This window comes from Lineus longissimus, chromosome 11, assembly GCF_910592395.1.
Source record: "Lineus longissimus chromosome 11, tnLinLong1.2, whole genome shotgun sequence".
Classification (NCBI taxonomy): domain Eukaryota; kingdom Metazoa; phylum Nemertea; class Pilidiophora; order Heteronemertea; family Lineidae; genus Lineus; species Lineus longissimus.
Genome location: NC_088318.1, coordinates 1,244,151 through 1,265,592, shown reverse-complemented (window position 1 = coordinate 1,265,592; position 21,442 = coordinate 1,244,151). Strand labels below are relative to the sequence as shown.

At 41.6% G+C, this 21,442-nt stretch overlaps 3 protein-coding genes across 8 annotated transcripts; 1 reads left to right on the top strand and 2 right to left on the bottom strand.

Moving 5' to 3' along the window:
• Nucleotides 1–4,769: 4,769 nt before the first annotated feature.
• Nucleotides 4,770–11,022, bottom strand: LOC135495604 (ras-related protein Rab-10-like). Its single transcript, XM_064784410.1, has 3 exons — nucleotides 10,827–11,022; nucleotides 10,204–10,384; nucleotides 4,770–9,963 (listed from the first exon to the last, which is right to left on the bottom strand). Exons 2-3 carry the CDS (start codon nucleotides 10,369–10,371, stop codon nucleotides 9,493–9,495), a joined length of 639 nt encoding a protein of 212 aa, XP_064640480.1. The 5' UTR covers nucleotides 10,372–10,384; nucleotides 10,827–11,022; the 3' UTR covers nucleotides 4,770–9,492.
• A 315-nt stretch (nucleotides 11,023–11,337) lies between these two features.
• LOC135495819 (programmed cell death protein 6-like) lies at nucleotides 11,338–17,783 on the top strand. Of its 6 annotated transcripts, XM_064784791.1 has the most exons (6): nucleotides 11,338–11,428; nucleotides 12,979–13,040; nucleotides 13,249–13,310; nucleotides 14,533–14,736; nucleotides 15,132–15,241; nucleotides 16,463–17,783. In XM_064784791.1, exons 1-6 carry the CDS (start codon nucleotides 11,411–11,413, stop codon nucleotides 16,562–16,564), a joined length of 558 nt encoding a protein of 185 aa, XP_064640861.1. In that variant the 5' UTR covers nucleotides 11,338–11,410; the 3' UTR covers nucleotides 16,565–17,783. The 6 variants fall into 6 exon arrangements, with proteins under 6 accessions (XP_064640861.1, XP_064640857.1, XP_064640855.1 ...); XM_064784787.1 differs by lacking the exon at nucleotides 12,979–13,040; XM_064784785.1 differs by lacking the exon at nucleotides 13,249–13,310.
• Nucleotides 17,784–18,691: 908 nt separating this feature from the next.
• LOC135496005 (AN1-type zinc finger protein 1-like) lies at nucleotides 18,692–21,442 on the bottom strand. Its single transcript, XM_064785085.1, has 8 exons — nucleotides 21,307–21,442; nucleotides 21,068–21,110; nucleotides 20,814–20,853; nucleotides 20,289–20,413; nucleotides 19,895–19,986; nucleotides 19,528–19,721; nucleotides 19,236–19,316; nucleotides 18,692–18,965 (listed from the first exon to the last, which is right to left on the bottom strand). Exons 1-8 carry the CDS (start codon nucleotides 21,359–21,361, stop codon nucleotides 18,789–18,791), a joined length of 807 nt encoding a protein of 268 aa, XP_064641155.1. The 5' UTR covers nucleotides 21,362–21,442; the 3' UTR covers nucleotides 18,692–18,788.

Here is a 21,442-nt window from a genome sequence, read left to right as displayed (position 1 = left end):
TTTGTCTTCTTCATTTATTTATTTCTGTTTTGATTATTACAATTGAAAGACATGTAGGAAGACAAGTGGTTAGGATGCAGGACCCATAATCAGTAGCACATGGGTTCAACTCTCGGAACGATCGTGCCATTGCCTTTGTGACCTGGATTGAGCAGGACACCAAACCTTATACGAGTATTGCTCATCGGGCAGGCTTGCTTGAGAAGTGAAGCTGGGTTGGACCAGTCGTCAAGACACCATACACCGCAGCAATGATTTGTCTTGGATTGTTCCCATCCATCGCCAAGAGCTGGCACAAATCTGTCTTCAAGATGGGTTATTCCCCAATACACCATCACACTGATCCGTCTTCAAGATGGATTGCTGGCCTTCATTCATGTCACCAAGAACCGCAAAGAAAATGTCACAACCTGTCCTCCAAATGGACAAAACCTGATCGACTGATCGTAATGTCACAACCTGTCCTCGAGAGTATGACTACTGGTGTAGCAGGAGAAATAGTCTCCTGTCGTTCACAACTTGATCCCTGTCTTTCAACATTGGTCACTGTCTCTCACAACCTCTGGCTGGTGAAGCAGGTGGTATCATCTCTTGTCTTTCACAACCAGTGACAGGTTCAGCAAGTGTTATAGTCCTCTGTCTTGCACTACGTGGTCCCCCCCCATCTTAAAACCTGTAGGAGGCGCAGCATGCAGTATTGTCCCCTGTCTCTCACAGTATGTGGCTGGTGAAAGAAGAGCTATAAAATCCTCTTTTACAATGAGCCAATTTATAGTCCCTCTGGTGGCAAATGAGGAGTAGAGGCAGTGGCATCCCCAGTGCCAAGGCAGGTATCCGAGGAACTGCACCCCTGGCCCTAGGTAGGGATGAGGTACAAGCCTGTCCCTTCTGTATTAGATGAGACATGTTCTCAGATGGATAGAGGCATGCACGTTAGAGAAGGGACAACTCCTCGGCAAAGACACCAGTGTTTCACAACCTTTGACGGGTGAAGCAGGTCTCCTGTCTTTCACAACTTGTCCCTTGTCTTCTAACAATGATCACTGTCTCATAGCGCAAAGCCTGTCGCTGGTGCAGCACTTGTACCGTCTTTTAACAGCACGAGGCGGATGAAACAGGACGTATGAAACCTGTTCTTTCACAATGACTGAATGAGCCACTGGTGGGATGAACAGCCTCTTGTCCCTTTACTTTAGTATTGGATGAGACATGTTCTCAGATCATTAAACCTTGCAATTAAACCTTTAAAACGAATTACACCAACGAATGAGGACAAGTCGGAGGTGCCATTACCAAACTAATTGTCGGATTTCTCAAAAGGACTTCAACGAAAGTAGGCCTCTCCTATTCTCGTACAGGATGCCAGGCATGGGCTGTGGCCTAAAATACACCACAAAAACACCAAACTTAGGAATTGATGACTTAAATCTGTCGATATACATCTAGAGCATCATTAGGAAACAGTTTTAAATCAGGTGACGAAGGAATTATAACAGCAGATGTATTTAAGTTGAACGACGGGAGAGACAGTGGGCGACGCAGGCGCATGGAGTCGACATGACGGCGTCAAACACATTCTCCGACCATTTACAAAACCTTTGGGCTTATCAATATCATCATCATTTCGATCCTAACATCTTGTGCTTCCTCTTATAACCGCTTGTCAATTCATTAGCACATTAAATCCGCCCTATACGGATAAAACGTGTCATTGAAATTTGAGGACCTCTTCCTCCGGTAGCAGACGATGGCTTGCGCGTCTGACGTTGTGGTCGTCGTTGCACATTCTGTCTTCGCCGGACGTTTGGAAACGACAGCAAGTTATATAGTCCTCTGTCTTGTCCTACTTGGTCGCCTAGCTCCAACCACCTGCACGAGGTGAAGCACATGGTAATGTCCCGTCTTTAACAGCATGTGGCTGGTGAAACAGGATGTATGAACCCTGATCTTTCAGAACGAACCACTTGTACGTGTATAGAAGGAGGAACAGTCCCTTGTCCTTCACAACTTGCGCTAGTGTAGCAGGAGGAATGGTCTTCTGTGCATTTTTTAACTTTGTCCACCGTGAGTCACAACCTGTGGCTGGTGAAAGACGGGGTATAAACCCCTTTCTTTCACAACGAGCCACTGGTATGGCAGGAGGATCAGTCCCTTGCGCTGGTGTAGCAGGAAAAATGGTATTCTGTGCATTTATTAATTGTGTCCCTCGTCGGTCACAACCTGTGGCTGGTGAAAGACGGGTATAACCCCCTTTCTTTCACAACGAGCCACTGGTATGGCAGGAGGATCAGTCCCTTGCGCTGGTGTAGCAGGAGAAATGGTCTTCTGTGTGTTTCTCAACTTGGTACCGTCTCTCAAAACCGGTGGCTTGTACTGCAGGAGTATAGTCCCAGACAGCACTCACCAGTGGGCCTATGGTGGCAAATGAGAGGACTGAGAGGCAGTGGAATCTCCAATGCCCACCTGGTATCCGAGGAAGTGCACCCCTTGAGAGAAAGGTACCAAACTCTCCCCTGTATGTTCAACCTTGTCCGTCGGTAAGAGGAATGTTCTTGAGAGAAAGGGACGAATATATTCCCAGGACGTTCAAACTTCAGCATAGGAGCTCGAGTAACCCATCCCTCCCCAGGTAGGGGGTAGGGATGAGGTACAAGCCTGTCCCTTTTGTATTGGATGAAAATGTTCTCAGATGGATAGAGGCATGCGCGGTCTTGAGAGATAGGAACAACCTCTAGGCAAAGACACCAGTGTTTCACAACCTTTAACTGGTGAAGCAGGAGAAATAGTCCCCTGTCTTTCACAACTTGTCCCCTGTCTTTTTAACACTCCCTCATCTCTCACAACCTCTGGCTGGTGAAGCAAGTTATATAGTCCTCTGTCTTGTCCTACTTGGTCGCCTGGCAGCACATGGTAATGTCCCGTTTTTAACAGCCTGTGGCTGGTGAAACAGGATGTTTTTGAACCCTGTTCTTTCAGAACGAACCACTTGTACATGCATAGCAGGGGGAACAGTCCCTTGTCATTCACAATTTGCGCTGGTGTAGCAGGAGGAATGGTCTTTTGTACATTTCTCAACTTTGTCCCCCGTCTGTCACAACCTGTGGCTGGTGAAAGACGGGTATAAACCCATTTCTTTCACAATGAGCCACTGGTATGGTGGGATGAACAGCCCCTTGTCCCTTTAGTATTGGATGAGACATGTTCTCAGATAGTTAGAGGCATGCGCGGTCTTGAGAGAAAGGAACAACCTCTAGGCAAAGACACCAGTGTTTCACAACCCTTGACTGGTGAAGCAGGAGAAATAGTCCCCTGTCTTTTTAACATTCCCCGTCTCTCACAACCTCTGGCTGATGAAGCAAGTTATATAGCCCTCTGTCGTGTCCTACTTGGTCGCCTGGCTCCTACCACCTGTAGGAGGTGAAGCACATGGTAATGTCTCGTCTTTAACGGCATGTGGCTGGTGAAACAGGATGTATGAACCCTGAAAGGGTCAAATATATTCCCAGGATGTTCAAACTTCTGTATACGAGTAACCCATCCCTCCCCAAGTAAGGGGTAGGGATGAGGTAGAAGCCTGTCCCTTTTGTATTGGATGAGACATGTTCTCAGATGGATAGAGGCATGCACGTTAGAGAAGGGACAACTCCTCGGCAAAGACACCAGTGTTTAATTCACAACCCTTGACTGGTGTAGCAGGAGAAATGGTCCCCTGTCTTTTTAACATTACCTCATCTCTCACAACCTCTGGCCGGTGAAGCAAGTTAAATAGTCCTCTGACTTGTCCCAATTGGTCGCCTGTCTCAAACCACCTGTAGGAGCTGAAGCACATGGTAATGTCCCGTCTTTAACAGCATGTGGCTGGTGAAACAGGATGTATGAACCCTGTTCTTTCAGAATGAACCACTTGTACATGCATAGTAGGGGGAACAGTCCCTTGTCCTTCACAACTTGCGCTGGTGTAGCAGGAGGAATGGTCTTCTGTTAACGTTGTCCCCTGTCTGTCACAACCTGTGGCTGTCGAAAGAAGGGGTTTAACCCCCTTTCTTTCACAACGAGCCACTGGTATGGCAGGAGGAACAGTCCCTTGCGCTGGTGTAGCAGGAAAAATGGTCTTCTGTGCATTTATTAACTATGTCCCTCGTCGGTCACAACCTGTGGCTGGTGAAAGAAGGGGTTCAATCCCCTTTCTTTCACAATGAGCCGCTGGTATGGCAGGAGGATCAGTCCCTTGCGCTGGTGTAGCAGGATAAATTATGGTCTTCTGTGTGTTTCTCAACTTGGTACCGTCTCTCATTACAGGTAGCTTGTAAAGCAGGAGGTATAGTCCCAGACAGCACTCATCGGTGGGCCTCTGGTGGCAAATGAGGGGAGTGAGGGGCATCCACCAGTGGCCAACTGGTAATGGAGGACCACCAGTGTGCTACTGACATTATTAGGCCTGAAGACTTCGGCAGGAAAAGTGGTTGTATCATTGCTTTTCTGCAGAGTCAAAACCTGGGAATCTGGACGCAAAGACTGTTAGTGTTACTCTCGCTTCCCATTATTGTCACTTGCTACATGTGCTCAAGACAACACAGTATTTTGGAATCTGAGTATAGTTGTCACAACCTGGCAACAAGACCAATAATGGGGGAAGCGGGTTGAACCAATAGCCACCACTCATGCAAGTCCACAGGACGAACACTTAGACTTTATTGGTGATAGCCAAGATTTTAAGCTACATTGGGAGGGTGTCTTCAAGTTTTATAAGAACTGAATAAGTCACCAGATTAAGTGAAATAACATGCATATTTTAATTGATTTTATCTTTTTGATTATAAACATACAAATTGGTCTCATATCTAGGGTTTTAAATCTCATTTGGATCATTGTCATAAAAATACACTAAGTACCAAACATGTGAAAACTAGATCAAACTCGGACTCCATGCATAATCTTGATCAAACTAGGGACTCCATGCATAATCTGTATACAATGCCAGCAATACATATCACGGAGGTTTCAAAAACAATCGGGTATATTGATAACCAGCTGGAAGAGTCGAAACCTGGCAAATCAACTCTTCCAGCTGGTTATCAATCTCCTGGTCATTTGACTCTTCTGGCTGGTTTTAACTCTTTGTTCTGGTTATCAATCTTCCAGGTATTCCATTCTCACAGCTGGTTATCAATCTACCAATTGACTCTTCCAGCAGGTTAGAATAGGGACTGATTTTTAGAGTTTTATGAGCTTTGACACAAATTTTGTCCAGCTGGCTCTGAACAAAGGATGCGAGTTAGGATGTAAAATAGAGTCCGAGCTAGTCATTAGACTACTCGGTAGACCTACATCTTATACACTACATACAAATGTATCAAAATAGATGAGAAAGAGCATTATGTAAACTGCACCTTTAAAAAAATATAAAGGCACGGTCCCTCACAGACAACTGCAGCACTTGTCTTGTACTGTTAGAATCTCAATGACCAAGTTATACAAAACATACCGGTACAACAAAACACCAGTGACTTCAAATGAAACGTTATCTGCATGTGGGCGTGCACTTTGTTGGCCAGGTCAGCAGGGTCAACAACAAGGACTGACCCCCAAAACAGATGCCTGAATCACATCTCTCCATGACCTCTCTACTGCACTGCCAAACGGAGTCAGTTACAAAACTAAACAACTACTGTTAATAAAACAATAGGAAGCTTTTAGATGTGGGTCACCGCATACTAATCATGTTGACAGAAAAAAACACGGTTAGGTTATAGAGTAGCCAGCTGTTAGTGGTCGAGTTGATGCATAGCCTTACAAACATACTAATGATCGGCACTCCCATTCATTACAGTTCGAGGCCACTGGTACACATTTCAGCAACCAGGTTTTTCTGAACAAATACCTTGAGCTCTGAAACTACTACACAGCCAGTCTGACAACCCAGACTAAAAGTGCAAAAACGTCAATTGCCCACCTTAATCTTATTTTGGATACTGGAAACCATCCTTCTGACTGTGAATGAGCTCATTTGGCATGATTTAATTTGGCATTTTTGGGACATGAGCAGAGAATAGTTGGAATAAGTTCCCATGGCCTAACAGTCGGCAGTAATAAGATACCTACACCAGATAATATTGGACCAAATGCATTAAAGCCACCACATAAACTGGTTTACTCCAACTTAACCATACAAAACAAACCAGTACATTTATTTGGCACACAATGTCGGTTGGAAGAACGCAAAGACCACCTCAATCTATCTTGGCGGAGCTTCTTAAACATTTCATATGATAACACTGTACAAAACTGCACGAACCCAATCAGGAGTGGGCCTAAATTTTCATCTTGGTTAGCAGCATCTGAAAATTTCGCCAGCACACAAAATGATCTTTTGCCATAAAAACAGAAGGTGTTGACTCACAACTTGTCAGTTGGTGTGTGCTACCTAATCGCTTACGCCAGGGGCATTGAAGCCACAAGCAGCTAATAACACCAAGAGCATGATACACATGATGTTGGTGCATGAGGAAAACAGGAAAATCTACACTTGAGAATCTACAAAACAGTCGGCCATAGGAATCACTGGCCTCATGTGATTAGCACTCAAGGCCAAGTTCTCTCACAGTACTTGACTGGGATCATGAACATCTCAGTGAAGATGGCAGCTCTCAATTGACACAGAAAAATGTAGAACTTCTAAAGACTAACATATGAGCTGGTCTTATGAAGCTCATAATGATCTTGATACACAGCATGGATCATCATTATACAATCTCATTCAATCAAAGATTTTATGCATTCTTTAAAATATTTAAAAACCTAATCAAGGTTATAAAGCATTCTTCAAGGCATTGACTAATCATGCTTGCAATAATCATTGCACAAAATTAGACATTCATATTTTCAAATGACAAGTCTTCGAGGCGAATTTATACCTTAAAACATGCTCTGGTTGAATTATTGGCAAGGACACCTTCTACCAATGAAGGAAACATGATGGTGGCATTGTCAAAATAAGCCACAAATTATCTATCACTGGAGTCGGCCTTAGGCCAGGTTTACTCAGAGGTATATTATGCTTATACACAAGCACCGGGTGTCCAGGTTCAAGGAAATATCAGCCTTTGGCTCCCGGACTATATGGCTATGAACCATTTGTGAAGCCATCTTGTTCGTATTCTGTATAGCTATATGTAAATCCAGCTATTAATGGTTTTAGATACCAGACTTGTATACCCGAAGGTTGTGGGTTCAACTCCCAGTAGAACCATGAACTGGTTCAGAGTCCTGAAGCAAGGCACTTAACTTCTCTCAACCAAGGAGCACACTAAATGGGTACTGGTCTGACGTAAAGTGAAGAATATTTAAAAAGAGAAAAATATGAAAAAACTCCCAGCTTATTCCAGAGAGGACAAGGTTGAGTGACCAATCAACATACATGTACATCTAATCACAAAGTACATTTCTAATCTCATGTTTATAACTATTGCAGGTATAAGACAGCTCATTACCTTGTTTCATCAGCACAAGATTAAAGGAAACACATTCTGCCAATTTGTGAGGTAATTGGATCAGGTAGGCCTAGTCTGATGGAATAAACCACTTGTGTTCAATTCAATGATTCCTAGGCTTAGTTTCAGCATAAATTGGCCAAGATTCATGTACATTTACAGCAGTTTCTAAAACAAATGTACTGTCGATTCTGGTATGGTTAGAAGCGAAAGATGTCGGGATCAACTTTTCTACGGCAATATTCTCTATCAACACTTTCTGATAAGTGGAGGTTTTGTAGAGACTTAGCCCAGCTAACTAAACATGGATGGCAGACATGATATAAACTCACCTCAAGGTTGCTGATGCTGCCCATCAAAGTACATACATGTAAACTGGCAAATCCAACCATTCTTAACTCCACATTTATAACAGTGAAACAAAATAATGAAGAACAATTTTCAAACTATATTGCAATTTGACCAAAGATTGGCAAAATCGTGTGAAGAGTAAACACTTATTCATGGTAGACTAGAGGATCTCTGGCACATATGGAAATACAAATGATCATATCGTGGGTTGTTTATGAGTCACACAAAGACAAAACATACACTCGTTGACAAAACTCCAATTCTTCAAAAAAAAACAGACCAGGTTATTTTAACTTTTAAAGGTACTATCAAAACAGTTTATAACTGCCAAAAACACTTCACATTCTAATCTAAATGACTTAAAGAGTAAGCAGAAAGCCGTTAAAAAATCGTTCGAAAGGTCGGGTACTTGTGAAATTTACGCACCTCGACGCAATAGAGGTCGATGAGAAATAACATACAATTTTGTGACGACATATGATATAAATGGCAGCCTCCATGGACCAGTGCATTTTTGTGGTGGGAATTGCCAAACGTACATGGGCTGATAGAAGTCATATACGACCTGAAGTTTCTTGGTCATTTTAAATGCTCGCTGTGACTACAGTAATGAAAAGCAGTGTGGCTCTAATCTACTTACTCCATAAAACATCTTGACATGTCTACTATAGCCTAGGTTATCGAGAATGGAGCACCATGATAATCACTATCACATTCAACTTCAAAACAAATTCAATTCCTGTACACAGCTAGAATTTGGACACTTAAAGGGACATATATGTACATTTTATCATGTCTAAATTATAACACTTCCAAGACCACAATGAACAATTTTACAACAAATACATCATGTCTTTACACTTCAAGTTCAATTCCATCAAATTCGATGCAGACAGATACTCAACAATTAGCTTGCTGTATCAAAATTCAACACAAACTAAAAAAAAATTTCAACTTCACAAAAGAGACTGAATAAACTAATCAGAGTGGTCAGATTTACGCATATTAATTTATCAAAAAGCACCTGAACTAACAATGATTCCAAAGTGAAAATACAAAATATGAGAACTCAGTTGAGTTTGCTGCACAGTGACTGCTGGGAAGACACACGTTCTTACAATACTGTACATACATGGGTCCCATACATGTACATGTCATGCATGTACTGAAAAACTAGTTTATTATGAATGATCTGTGTAAACTCATTATCAAAATTATTGGAGAGTGCAGTTTTTAAACATGAATTATCTACAGGTCAGTGTGTTGTGTTTGTTGTTGTTGTTAGCTTTACAAAACAATAAGTATTGGTCTTTTGGCAACAATTCTCTCTCAGTACTGCCCACAGAGGTCAAGACTAACTAAATGGTCTTTAATACTAAAAATACAAATGTAAATGTCTGAAAATGCTGCACCCATAGTCACTTTGGAGAAAGAGTTACCAAGCGAGTTCCCTCGCCTAAATGATATCCCCTTCCTCCAGGCTGATAAAGACTTGCTACATTGGATTCCTCACAATTTGAAACTGATGCTGTGAATGTAATAGAAACCCCGCAGGGTGGTACCACAATGATAAACATCGCAAGTTTTTCTACAGAAATGGCCACCACAGGACAACCAGTAACTGCGGTAACACCAGCAGCACATTGGGTCGTCATTGACAACAAGACTTTTTCCCAGGAGGCGGACCACCATTTGAATTCAAGTGTATCGAGTCCCTTTGTTTCATCTGTTGCATAATTGTGTCTACATTTCGATCCCGATGAATACCCTCAGCAACTTTCATAAACATTCTGTTCACACCTTCTCCAGTCCGTGATGACACCTTAAAAACGCCGCTCAATGCAGTCGAACAGAATCTCTCAAACTCCTCAATTTCTTCTTCACGAACATATTCCTCGCCTGCACCAACCATCGACATTGGGCGCCTATCCGCCATAGTCCCGCACAAAAATACTTTAGCGTTTCGTGAAAACATGGCGACCTGAAGGATATATTCTGACAACATGTTAAATGACTCCTTATTTGCTGGATTGTAGCAGAGGATTGCACCATGAGCATTACGGAAATAAGCCTGAGTGATTGAACCGACACGTTCCATACCACCAGTGTCCCACAGCTGAATCTGAAATATAAATAAATAAGACGATCTTAACCCAAAATATCTAACTAAAGGTTCAGCAGTTTCAAGACAGTAATAAGTTTGTAAGGGAACAAGGCAGATTAATTGTTCTGAAAGTTAAGTCTGCTCATGTCCAGGATGCAAGAATACAAGATTTTAATTCAAGTCAATTCAATGCTTAGTTTTCAACTGGGAGATACCAACCTAAACCCCTGGTAATTGGTTCAAAATCTTACAACTTACCATGACTCTCTTGCCATTTACTGTGAAAGTCTTGGAAGCATGATCATGGCCGACATCATCTTCGTCTGTCATGAATTTGTCATCTTTAAATCGCACAAACAATGCTGTTTTCCCAACGCCATATTCTCCACAGAGAATCACTCTGTAGCTGGGGATGTCCACTGCCATGATGATGGTCTCTCTGCAAGAAAGCATATAATTATAATTCACTAATTAGTTTTTACCAGAATTTTCACTGGAACCATTCATTTGTGTTTTGGGAGGCAGTTTTGTCTTTGCAGCCAGAAGAATAAAGAGCCCCGCAAAATAGTGATCAAACTTTTCTGCGGGAGGGCCAGACCGCCCTGGGGATGTGGTCTCTCAATCTCATCTAGTCATCAGCATCACTGCCATCAGGACCCATGGCCATGTGCTTCCCACAACATAACATAATTTCAAAGTGCAAATGTAATGCGCACTGAAATCTTACAATGACCAAGACATCCTAGAGAAGGACAGTATTTCCTGTTACACAACAGACACAGGCATCATGATCATGTATACACTGTGTATGCATCTACTACATCATACATGCAATGTATCATGTATCTTTAGACTTAGTCATGGATGGTATGGCTTCTTACCTGATCTATCCTCATCCAACGAGAATGGTATCAATGGTGTTCTCTTCCATAATGAATAAAGAAGGGCTGAAGTCAATGAATCTGGTAGAATACAGATTGAAATTGATCAGAAATAGAAAAGAAAATAAGGGGGAAGTGTGCAGTGGCACTTCCGCGTTGTGACGTCAGGGTAGCGCCGTCCACTTCCGAACCACTTTAACCTCTGCCACCCTGCAACCTCGCCTCCAGTTAAAATTGGTGCGCATTACTATATAAGTTGTATGCGGATAAATTACCTCAAATGTTTTTTCTACGTCCGCACCAAATAACTCCAAGAATTCCACAATTTTCAGCAATGCCTTTTCCGATTGAAATGCTCACCAAATTATCTCTGTGTCTTTTTATCTACCTAATACTTTGTGTTTTAAATGCGTTTTTTGTTTATATTTCAAGAATTGAAAAGTAGTCCAAGCAACGAATGGCAGCCATTTCCCAGGACGACAGAGTCAGATATTTTTGGTAAATCAATTTCATGCCAAAATGGCGTACCAACAGCAGCGCGGTGGTTATGGTCAGCCGCAACAAGGAGCGGATCAGGCTTACCTATGGAACATCTTTCAAAAGTATGTGCATCATTGTGTTCTATATATCACCTAGATTCATCTGATATAATTTGATCTGCATTTTATACTGATGGTGATTGACTTTTCGAGGAGTGAAGTCCCCCAAAACCCAGCCCTTTGCCAAAACAACCTGGCAGGCAGGTCTCGTAAAAGGGCACACAAGGATTAGGAATAATCATTGGTTTTCTTCTGTCTTGAGTCGCCGCGAGAGGGTGGCACGAAGGTGTTACTTAGCTCTTTGGGCAGTTGGAGCGTGATTCAAGTTTTCAAGGGTGACACCGACAGTTTTTATAATATTTGTGCGTCTTGACGGGTCTGAGAGGGAGAATCTGAATAGTCAGGTGGTAAGGTATATTTTAGTAAGCACAACATTTATATAGAGGTTCTTCACTGACTGACGTCACTTGATGACGTTGCCAATTGTTTTGCACTGCCATATTGGCCGTCACACGTGGTTACGGACGTAAAGGAAATGCATTGGCAGGTGGCCGTCGAAACGTCACGTCGTGACGTCACATGAAGAACCTCTATAGGTGTGGACAGCGCTAGGGAGGTCAGATTTTTAATTACACGAAGTCGACAACACGAGTGACCCCGGCAGCAAGCTGCGTGTAGTCCCCCTTCGTTTTGCATCAAAGAATGACCTCAGTTAAAGACGTTCACCGCACATGTTGATTCATGCATGACTTGTTACACAGTTGATCTCACTAAAATGTGTTTGCCTTCCCCAGAGTAGACAAAGATCGTAGTGGTGCCATTTCATCTAAAGAGCTCCAGGAAGCTCTCTCTAATGGTAAGGATTGGGTCAGGATTTTGTCATGAATGTTGCATTTGTCTCTGCATGAAAATGAAAGTTGAACTGTTTGTTGCTCAGCTGTGTACTCCTTTGAGGACTTGCAATCAGCCGCTATCCTCGACAGTAGTTCCAAATACTACCACCAGACTGCTACAAATACATTACTCATGTTCATGGGGAGCTGGAAACATAATCGAGAAAATATGTTCCAATTTCTGCCTATCTGGTTGATTCATAGTCATCAAAGGAGTATTGTGCCTTGCCTCAGTGTGATTGCAATACAAGGCTGTTGGAGATGTTCAAATCCAATGAACAGTTCAGCTTTAAATCACTGTGTTGTCTTGAGTTTTGATTTGAATTGTGTTTACTTCATGTTGATTGCAATGTGGAATTGCTTAATTTATTTGTTTGCTTTCGTTACTAACATATCACTTTATGTTCTCCACAGGCATGGCTATATTGTATCGTGTGGATGCTTTCAATTCAATGAATTCCATTCACATTGTCGTTTTTGCTTCTGTTCAGACTTGCTGCCAGGACACTGATTTGCTTGACCTTGTAAGATGCCCTTAGGTTAGCCCATCCCTTGTCACACAGCCTCTGAAGTCGTCCCCTCAAAGTTCAGTTTGTGATTTGGTGTGACCACCTGAGGTCCGTTCATCAAGGCTCGTTAAGAGGACCTTGTTTAGAGGACCTTGTTCAGAGATATGTATGCATGTCTTGTAGTTGATTGCTTTCATTTGCTCGTTGGTAGGGTGGACAAAGACCGAAGTGGTTCCATCACTACCGTGGAGCTACAGACCGCCCTAAGCAACGGTAAGCAAAATGAGGGGAAAAGTTAATGCACTTCCCGGTAGTTGTTCCAGGAGCAGTGTTCAGAAAAGTAGGCATTGCTAGAATGGGACGCTTTCTCCAGGGTTATGAGTCGCTATCCTCTATTCAACTCCCTCCTATCACATCCTTTCCTGGGTTAGATATGTTTACGAAGCTCTGCTAATTGCTTTCCTCATTTGCTCGTTGTCAGGATTGACACGGACCGTAGCGGTACGATAAATGGCATTGAACTTCAGAGGGCCCTCAGTAATGGTAAGCTTAGGGGAGGTTCATTTCTTACGCTCAAAATCCAGATCGTTCCTAATTGGTTTATCTCACTAGGAGAAGAGTTTAACCTATCATTTTGAAATACCGAAACATTGCTTTCTTGAGAGTAAAAGAATACTCCGTGACTGAAGGAGTGGTCACACAATTTATTTTTGGCATCTCCCTAATAGTATACATTTAGATGTAGTGCATGTAGTATTAGTAAAGTAATGGGGGAGTACTCTCTCAGTTAATGTACAAGAATGACTCGTGCAGTAGTAATTAGTCAGTATCACTTCTTTTCTGTAATCTGCCTATGTACAGTACATGACATAATTTTCATGCTGGTAGTGCCAGTTAGATGCCCAAGATTTTTGTGGGAATGCATTGTGTTTATCAGTTATTGATCTGCTAATGTTCTAACACAGCTCCGTGTCCTGTCCCAAGCATATTTTGATAGCCATGCCTGTTATGATTGTTACGAACTGACTGCACTTGATGTAGCCTGCAAATATGAGATATTTGTTGCAGTGACCAGCAACTGAGTGTTACCGCATGATATCTTGTTTACACTACAATGGTCATCACAGGTTCCTGCAACAAAAGCTGTTATTGCTGTATCCTTTGATAGATATCAACGATTACTAGTTTCCCAAAGATGCTAGATCCTTTTTGTTCCACATTGCAGCATAAATTATTGCATGTCTCTGTGATGAAAATCTCTTATTTGCGGGTTGCAAATTCTCGTGGTATGCACTGCTTCTTCGATTTTCACATAACATGCTCTTGCAATGCTTTTTATATAGCTGACCCACCCAGAAAATCTATCATAGAAAACACCATTAACAAACAATGTTGCATTTGGATATTTTCTGATGAAATTAACGCTTGACTAATTTCCATGCTTTTAGTGGTGCTGTCCCAATACATTTTAGACCATTCCCCATTTTGACACCAGCAACTGTGATTTGTCTGGGGTGTTCTGTTCAGAAAGAGATTTGTGTCTTGCCTTTGTAGGCAGTTACATGTTATGTATACTAGGCAATCTTCATTATCATTGCATCTGAATCTGTTCATTTAAAATAACTTGATATAATGTTCCTTGGATTATGCCGAGGGTGTTATGTAAATTCAATCCCCTTATAAGGTCTGTTCACACGTTCACTGAGACATTTCTCAGTCACTCAGGTTTTTGTACATCATTCATAATGTCCCCTCTTCCCTGCAGGAACATGGACGCCTTTCAATCCAGAGACAGTGCGCCTCATGATTGGAATGTTTGACCGTGACCGTAATGGGACCATCGGCTTCAATGAGTTCCAGTCGCTATGGAAGTATATCACAGATTGGCAGAACACGTTTCGAAGCTACGACCGAGATAACTCTGGCAATATTGATAGGAATGAGTTAAAAACAGCATTAACAAGTTTTGGTAAGTCCAATACTAGATGTAGAATATAAGTCAATAGATTGATTGGTTCAGTTTGGTTACACCCTGTGGTTACTTCCTCCAGTCCTGTGTGATGTTAAGTTTGTAAAATATGGTTTTTTTCGTCTGCTTTCTGCGTAAAATTTGCACCATTAACTCATTGACAGCAATATCCAGGATGTTTTGACTTCCAACCCAGGGTCCTAGGATGCCAGGATAATGCAGAGGTATGATGGTGCTGGGCCTCTTACTGATTGAAAAAAAGTTGAAGGTGGAACCGGGTGAGATGTACATGTATTGTTGCTTGAAGTAGTAGGAGCGTGATGGGACCAACCCCCTTTAGCCATGGTTGGAAACCAAGTCTCTACTGTAATTGTTATCATGTTCACTCTCTCCAGGTTACCGATTGTCAGATCGGCTGTACGACGTCCTGATTAGAAAGTTCGACAGAAGCGGACGAGGCTGTATAAACTTTGATGACTTCATCCAGTGTTGTGTCGTTATTCAGGTGAGTGTTGCTGCATCGATTTGTTTTGGTCATTCAATCGGTCTGTTTGGACGTCGTGCAGAAATTCAGATTGGATAAAAATGTTGTTGGCTCGCTTTTGTCCACTCTTCAATGTTGATGCATTTTGTCATGCTTGCGGCGTCAGGTGATACTATTAGCTGTGGTTTAAAGTTTGATTACCTCGTACAGATATGCTGTATTGCATATTTCCTCTCATCTTACAGGTTGTGTAGCTCATGTTGTATTGTATACAGAAGCCATGCACTTCAGGCTGCTTGTTTCTAAAGTTGTTTGTTATATTGTGAATGCTTGATTGGTAATTGTCTTCTTTTCTCTTAGTTTAGATTAGGGAGAATGTGACCTGGCCTGAGTCGCTGTAGTACGACTGTCAGTACCTTGTCTCTGACATGTGTTGTGTTCTTTTTTGTAGTAATCAAACCTGGCTTAAGTATCTCCGGGGATGGAGGGTGGGATAGGGGAGGGCTGGGGCCTACATTACACTGTAGTATGACGTTTCTTTTCTTTTTAGCAGTAATCAAACCTGGCTAGAATATCCTGGGGGGTGGCGATGGGGGTTACTGGAGCTAGCTGTACCGGTAGCTGCTTCAAGTGAAATGTTTTTTTGTTTATTCCTGCCTTGACCATGTGTCAGCTTGGTTCAGCATGCACTGGATTGTTGGATTGATTGCTCCGACTGTAGTGATGACTGAAAAGAAAACTGCATCACCCAAGGGGGGGGGAGGGGTGGTATGAGGCCTGTTTGCATGATGATGGTTGCTCAGTACATGCCTTTCTTTTAGTTTTGAATTTTACTGGGAATGGATAATTTTGGGCTATTTAAATTTGGGTTGAACACCTAATGACCTCCGTGCTGTGTACTGGTGTTGACATTCAAAGAAACGTCTGTCATCAAGAAGGGGTCGTTAAATATACAGAAATGAAAGTGACATGATTGTAATGACAGCAGCATACAACAAATCAATTTGAGACACAAACTGATGATGATTTCTGTTTCTACCTTTCAGACTTTGACAGCCTCATTCAGGTTTTACGACACAGACCACGACGGTATCATAACTATAGCATACGAAGATTTTCTAAAATGTGCTTTTGCCCTCAAGATGTGAGGTGAATGTATGGTGAAAGAAATCTTTTGCATGTTTTTTATACGTTTTGTATATGTGTTGTCATATGTATTGTGACATTTTGTAACTTTTCCAGACCTTGACGGCATCTTTCCAAGCGTACGACACGAATAGGAACGGCTGGATCCAGATCAATTACGAACAATTCCTCACGCTCGCTTTCTCCACGAAGAGATAGAAATGTCATCGTTTGCATGACCAGGAATAGATATCATCTTAACTATCTATTTTTCGTACTCTGTAAAGTATTTTCTAGATAGATGTGCTTTTGATGGTTTGAAAAAAGAGTTTTTTTTCCATTTTGGAAGACTTACTTTCAAGGTTACATAGGCTATGACACAATCCCTTTCAAATATAGTTCGTGGTCCTTTCTAACAAGTCCTGTGAATGGGACTGATATAAATCTCATTGTAACCAATAAAGGAGCTGTCTCTCTTTTCAAGCCACATATTATAAATGCTAGAGCATTCAGCAGGAGTCCGCTTAAATCACACACCTGACTTGATGCATTGTCAGTTAAGATCTGTTATCGATTTGTATAAAAAGTGTAAGGTGTATGTAGGATGTTTAAATGATTGTGAAAGCTTAGAGAATTTATACTATGTTGTTCTTATTCAAGTCTAATATATAGATTACTCTACTATTAGTATTCAAGACATTCTTCTTTTTGACTTAAAGGGACATCACGCGATATTGATGTGCAAGCAGAAGATAGGGAAGCAAACTACCTGAACATGTATCTCTATTTGGCATTGGTGATGTCCCTTTAAAGAGTTCTTGTGAGGTGCTGGTGGCATTCCTTCCAATCATCGGCCCTTCCGGTTTTTTGAAGGAGAAGAGAAATGTTAACACGAATATGGATATTATCAGGATTATACACATCCTTCGATATGCATACCCCTCCATAAATGGACGTTGTCAGTGAATGTGACGTTTTTCTGCAAACACACACTTCTACCCCATCAACAACGCCTGCAAGTGCCCAGTTCTAATACACAAGTACAGTAATGATATTTGTTGGTGAATTGGTAAAGAAATAACTCTAGTAAATAACTCAAGTGTTCTCGACTCGCCATGCTACCAGCTCCTGATAATTTGTTGCTAATTAACTATGTGATAATGTGCTAATCAATATCTACAGGAAAAATTTTCATGAGAAATCCAGTATGTAATGCCATTCAGAAGGAAGGCATTTGCCTTATAGTTCTATGCCATGTCCATTGGAGCAATTATGTGCTAAATTTTCACTAAAATGTTTTCTCGATTCATGGTATTTTGGTGTTAATCTGTTCTACCGTAACGATTATCTCTAACTAGCAGTTTATCAGAGTTTGAAATGTAATCATGTTGGAAGGACACATTATTTATAAGTAATAAACATTTTCATATCAATTGCATTTTCATCTTTCTTGCTTGTTTCAAAACGTTCAAATTGTCAAAATCTCTTGTTATCGCCATCTTTGTAATGCTCAGATGTGTGAAGTGTGTTCTGAAGCACACTAAATTTTGATTCTAGAGCAAGACGGCATTTAAGTGTGTTGGAAGCTAGAAAAATCTTGGATGTGACATTGTCTCACCTTCTTAATCCACAGCCCTCTAGATGAACAACACATGTACAATGATCACAATCATGGTAACAGTGTCCAGTCTGTTGTCTTGCAAGCTTTTCCACTGGAACATCTCCTCTTGACACTGTGAGTTGGACAACAAGACCATCAGAAGACATCTTTGCCTGAAAGAATAGAGGGAATTGCTGCTACGATAGCTCACATACTATATACCAGTACATCTGTTCAGCAAAAGACACCCAGTAGAGTTGTGAAGTGGGAGAACTGGGCTTGTCTTAAAGCAACAGTGATATAGAATATCTACCAGAGACGGGGGGGGGGGGGTGTGATGCTGTCCTAGGTACATGTGACTCTTCAAAAGTTCAGGTACCTCGGGTACATGAGCTACTCCAAGTAGGCTACTAGAGTTGCCAAGTCGGGGGACATTGGTCTGTCTTCAAGAGCAGTGAGATTGGTTTGTCATCAAGAGCAGTGAGATTGGTCTGTCTTCAAGAGCAGAGAAATTGATCTGTCTTCAAGAGCACAGTGAGATAGGGTCACCAAGCAGAAAGGCCACGATGCTGTACGAGATATACATGTATGAGGTACCTCAGGTACATGAGCTACTCGATGTGTATTTCCATCTGGTTACTTGGCGATTGCATTTACCTGGAAGATTCATCGCATCTTCTACAAAAACAAAACAATTGTAACATAATTTTTACACAAAATAACTTTATTTGGTGAAAATGAACACATTGGCTTACAGAAGTCTACTAAGTAGTGAGGACATCCAAAGGCAATCCTTGATCAGCGTCTAAAGTCGTTTATTACAAGTGAGCACAACTTTCACAATCATGTCTTACCAGTGTATCCACTAATATCGTCAAGTGCAAGACTATCCTCATTCACATACTCTAATATCACAGCACATCCGTTTAGAACATCCTCCGCCATGTCCTCCATGCATTTTTCTAAGGTCTTATCTGCTGCTATCACCGTCCTGCCATCATCAGTGAACAATCGCAACTTCTGGAAATGAGAAGCAAAAAGCGTATCAAGCTAAATGTACTTGGATATAAACCCCATTCTTTCTCTCAGAGCACCCATTATTAGGACCACCAAATGTGAAGAATATCGTGGTGTCTAAACGAGGGACATCAGGAACCAAATGTTGACCAGAAATCCATTCAATGACAGACCCGACCAGCTGTGAGGGGATGAACCAACTCCAGGAACTTTTCCATTAATCTAGTTCTGTGTCCTAATGACTTGATCTTTCAGTCATTAGTAAGCTCTTACCTTTGCACCAGCTATGTTGTTCTCATTCTTGAGTTTGAGTTGTTTTGTGATTCCATCAATAATGCGACCTATTGTCCATTTCTGAAGGAGAAGAGACACTGACCATGAGATGGCACTCAGGATAAATAGATCAACTTCAAGCAGTAGTACATGGCTCATTGTCATCGATCCCTGCTGCAAAAGAACTGGTCTCTGCTTCCTATTTCAGTACTTGTAGAATTGGTGATGGCCCATCCGGTCCGCTGAGTTTGGAGTCTAAAGATGGTAACCTGAGCTGATGACTCATACATACCTTTGAGAAGAACATTGGTTTCATCCTGTCTGTACACTGAAGGGGCAGCATGATCTGAAGGTAGACCCTCTCTGTCTCTGGCATGCTCTTCTCTCCAACTGCCTTCATCTTAATCTTCATCAACGCCACTTTGGCGGCTGTTGCTTTTGACTTCCGACCGATGGGTTTCTTTGGGGCTTTTGCACTTTGTATTTCTATTGGAAAAACAGAAAATAATTTATGAAAGGATACAGCACTGGTATTGAAAAATAGTAATTTAGACGATACCAATTTCTACATTGGCAAATAATTATGGGTGATAGAACAATTGACAATTGACAATTGACAATTGACAATTAATTGTCCCCAACAAGTGAGGATGACTTACCCAGTATTTTACTGATATGTTGGGCAGTTTTCGAGGGTTCCCCTGAATCTACCTTGTACTCAGAGCAGTTGTGATCTACTTGATGTCGGTGCCTGAAAGTTCAGATGAGAGACTATTAGCACACATCACAGAACGGATCAGAGTAATCTGTTTAATCTCATGCAAGACTCAGTGAATTACTACAAACAGATCAAGTGTGCCAAAAGGTAGCTGTGACATCACCTGTGCAGCCGAATTTGACTCAACTTGATTTGAATCTTGCCATGAAACTCTCAGTTAAGTGAGGCAATCGTCCCCCACTTTTTGAAAAAGCCAACACTGTAGTTGAGGCAAAAAGCATTTCAAGTACCCAAAGACTTAATCCGCTAACACAATTATAATAATTTCTACTCACTGTAAGCAAAAGTTTTTTCGGCAGTGTTCGCAGACCACTGGCACGAGTTCATTATTCCTGCAATCTGTCAAGGAACAAGGTAACGACCTCACTCCATCATAGGTAGGCAGGTCAACCTTGTCATACTGAAATTCAAAGAATGAAAAGTTTTTCCTTGAAAGTTGTCTTTGACCGTCAAGTAAGTGATATTTTGACTGAGATCATGTCGCCTATTAATGGATTGGATTGGTCCTTGGTGACCTATAGGGTGTTTTCACGGTCGGCCATGTTGGAGAGCGAAACAATGATTTATCGCAGCGGCACCCAACTTAACTGAATCAAATGTTGTCATGATCATTTGGACTTGCTTTCTTTTGTCTGTCCCTCCAGCACGGCAGGTGATGACGTCCCGTTAAACCACTCTATAGATACACTAGGCCTAGGGCAAAGCAGTGGGAAGATCGATCTTCTCTGTGAGACATTGGTATATTAGTTCATTGCGTTTTCTTCCTCAGCCCAAATTTTCTTCCATTTTCTACTCCTTACCTCCTTGCACTGATGGTCATCTGGTGATCTATGGCTCAAACTGTAAGCAAAAGGGATGTAAAGTTAAAAACAAAGTATCGATTCCATTTTTGCTACATATCTGGACTGGAGTTAGTCTCTCATCATCAGATTCTATGGTCTAGTACCAGTTCGCATCTCCTTACACTAACAGCACTGACGTTTGTCAGACCAACAACTCCCACTCTAGACTGTAGGCCAACATGTCAACAAAGTCTTAAAGATAACAAACTTACCAATATATCTGATGACACCATTTGCACTCAAAAGGTAAGAAATCTGAAATAAATTTTCATGAATACTGTAGAATTGAAAATGTTCTCCTAAACCTTTCAATTTTTTTGTTTTTTTTCTTTGGAACACCCTGTCTAATGATCCCTTTAAACACAGCGCGCGACAAACCAGTTGAAACTGCATACTTCAAAATGTGACAAGGAAATAATTATTTCTCACACTTAAAGCAAGAAAACCTTACCCAACTGTTGACAGGAATGAACGGAACAATGTTCGCCAATGTTTAGTTCAGCCATGACTGTCAATTATGAGGTTTTGCCGTAGAGAAGTTATACATGTGACGACCACCCAACACAGTGTATTGCGGTCTCCGGTCG

Excerpts from the sequence above, each read along its gene's own strand:
- LOC135495604 (XM_064784410.1), bottom strand. The coding sequence starts at position 10,371 with ATGGCAGTGGACATCCCCAGCTACAGAGTGATTCTCTGTGGAGAATAT. Across the intron at positions 9,964-10,203 it reads TAAATGGCAAGAGAGTCATG|ATTCAGCTGTGGGACACTGG; the intron begins GTAAGTTGTAAG and ends TTTATATTTCAG.
- LOC135495819 (XM_064784787.1), top strand. The coding sequence starts at position 11,346 with ATGGCGTACCAACAGCAGCGCGGTGGTTATGGTCAGCCGCAACAAGGA. Across the intron at positions 14,737-15,131 it reads AACAGCATTAACAAGTTTTG|GTTACCGATTGTCAGATCGG; the intron begins GTAAGTCCAATA and ends CACTCTCTCCAG. Across the intron at positions 15,242-16,462 it reads AGTGTTGTGTCGTTATTCAG|ACCTTGACGGCATCTTTCCA; the intron begins GTGAGTGTTGCT and ends TAACTTTTCCAG.
- LOC135496005 (XM_064785085.1), bottom strand. The coding sequence starts at position 21,361 with ATGGCTGAACTAAACATTGGCGAACATTGTTCCGTTCATTCCTGTCAA. Across the intron at positions 20,414-20,813 it reads ATGACCATCAGTGCAAGGAG|TATGACAAGGTTGACCTGCC; the intron begins GTAAGGAGTAGA and ends TTTGAATTTCAG. Across the intron at positions 19,317-19,527 it reads AACCAATGTTCTTCTCAAAG|AAATGGACAATAGGTCGCAT; the intron begins GTATGTATGAGT and ends CTTCTCCTTCAG.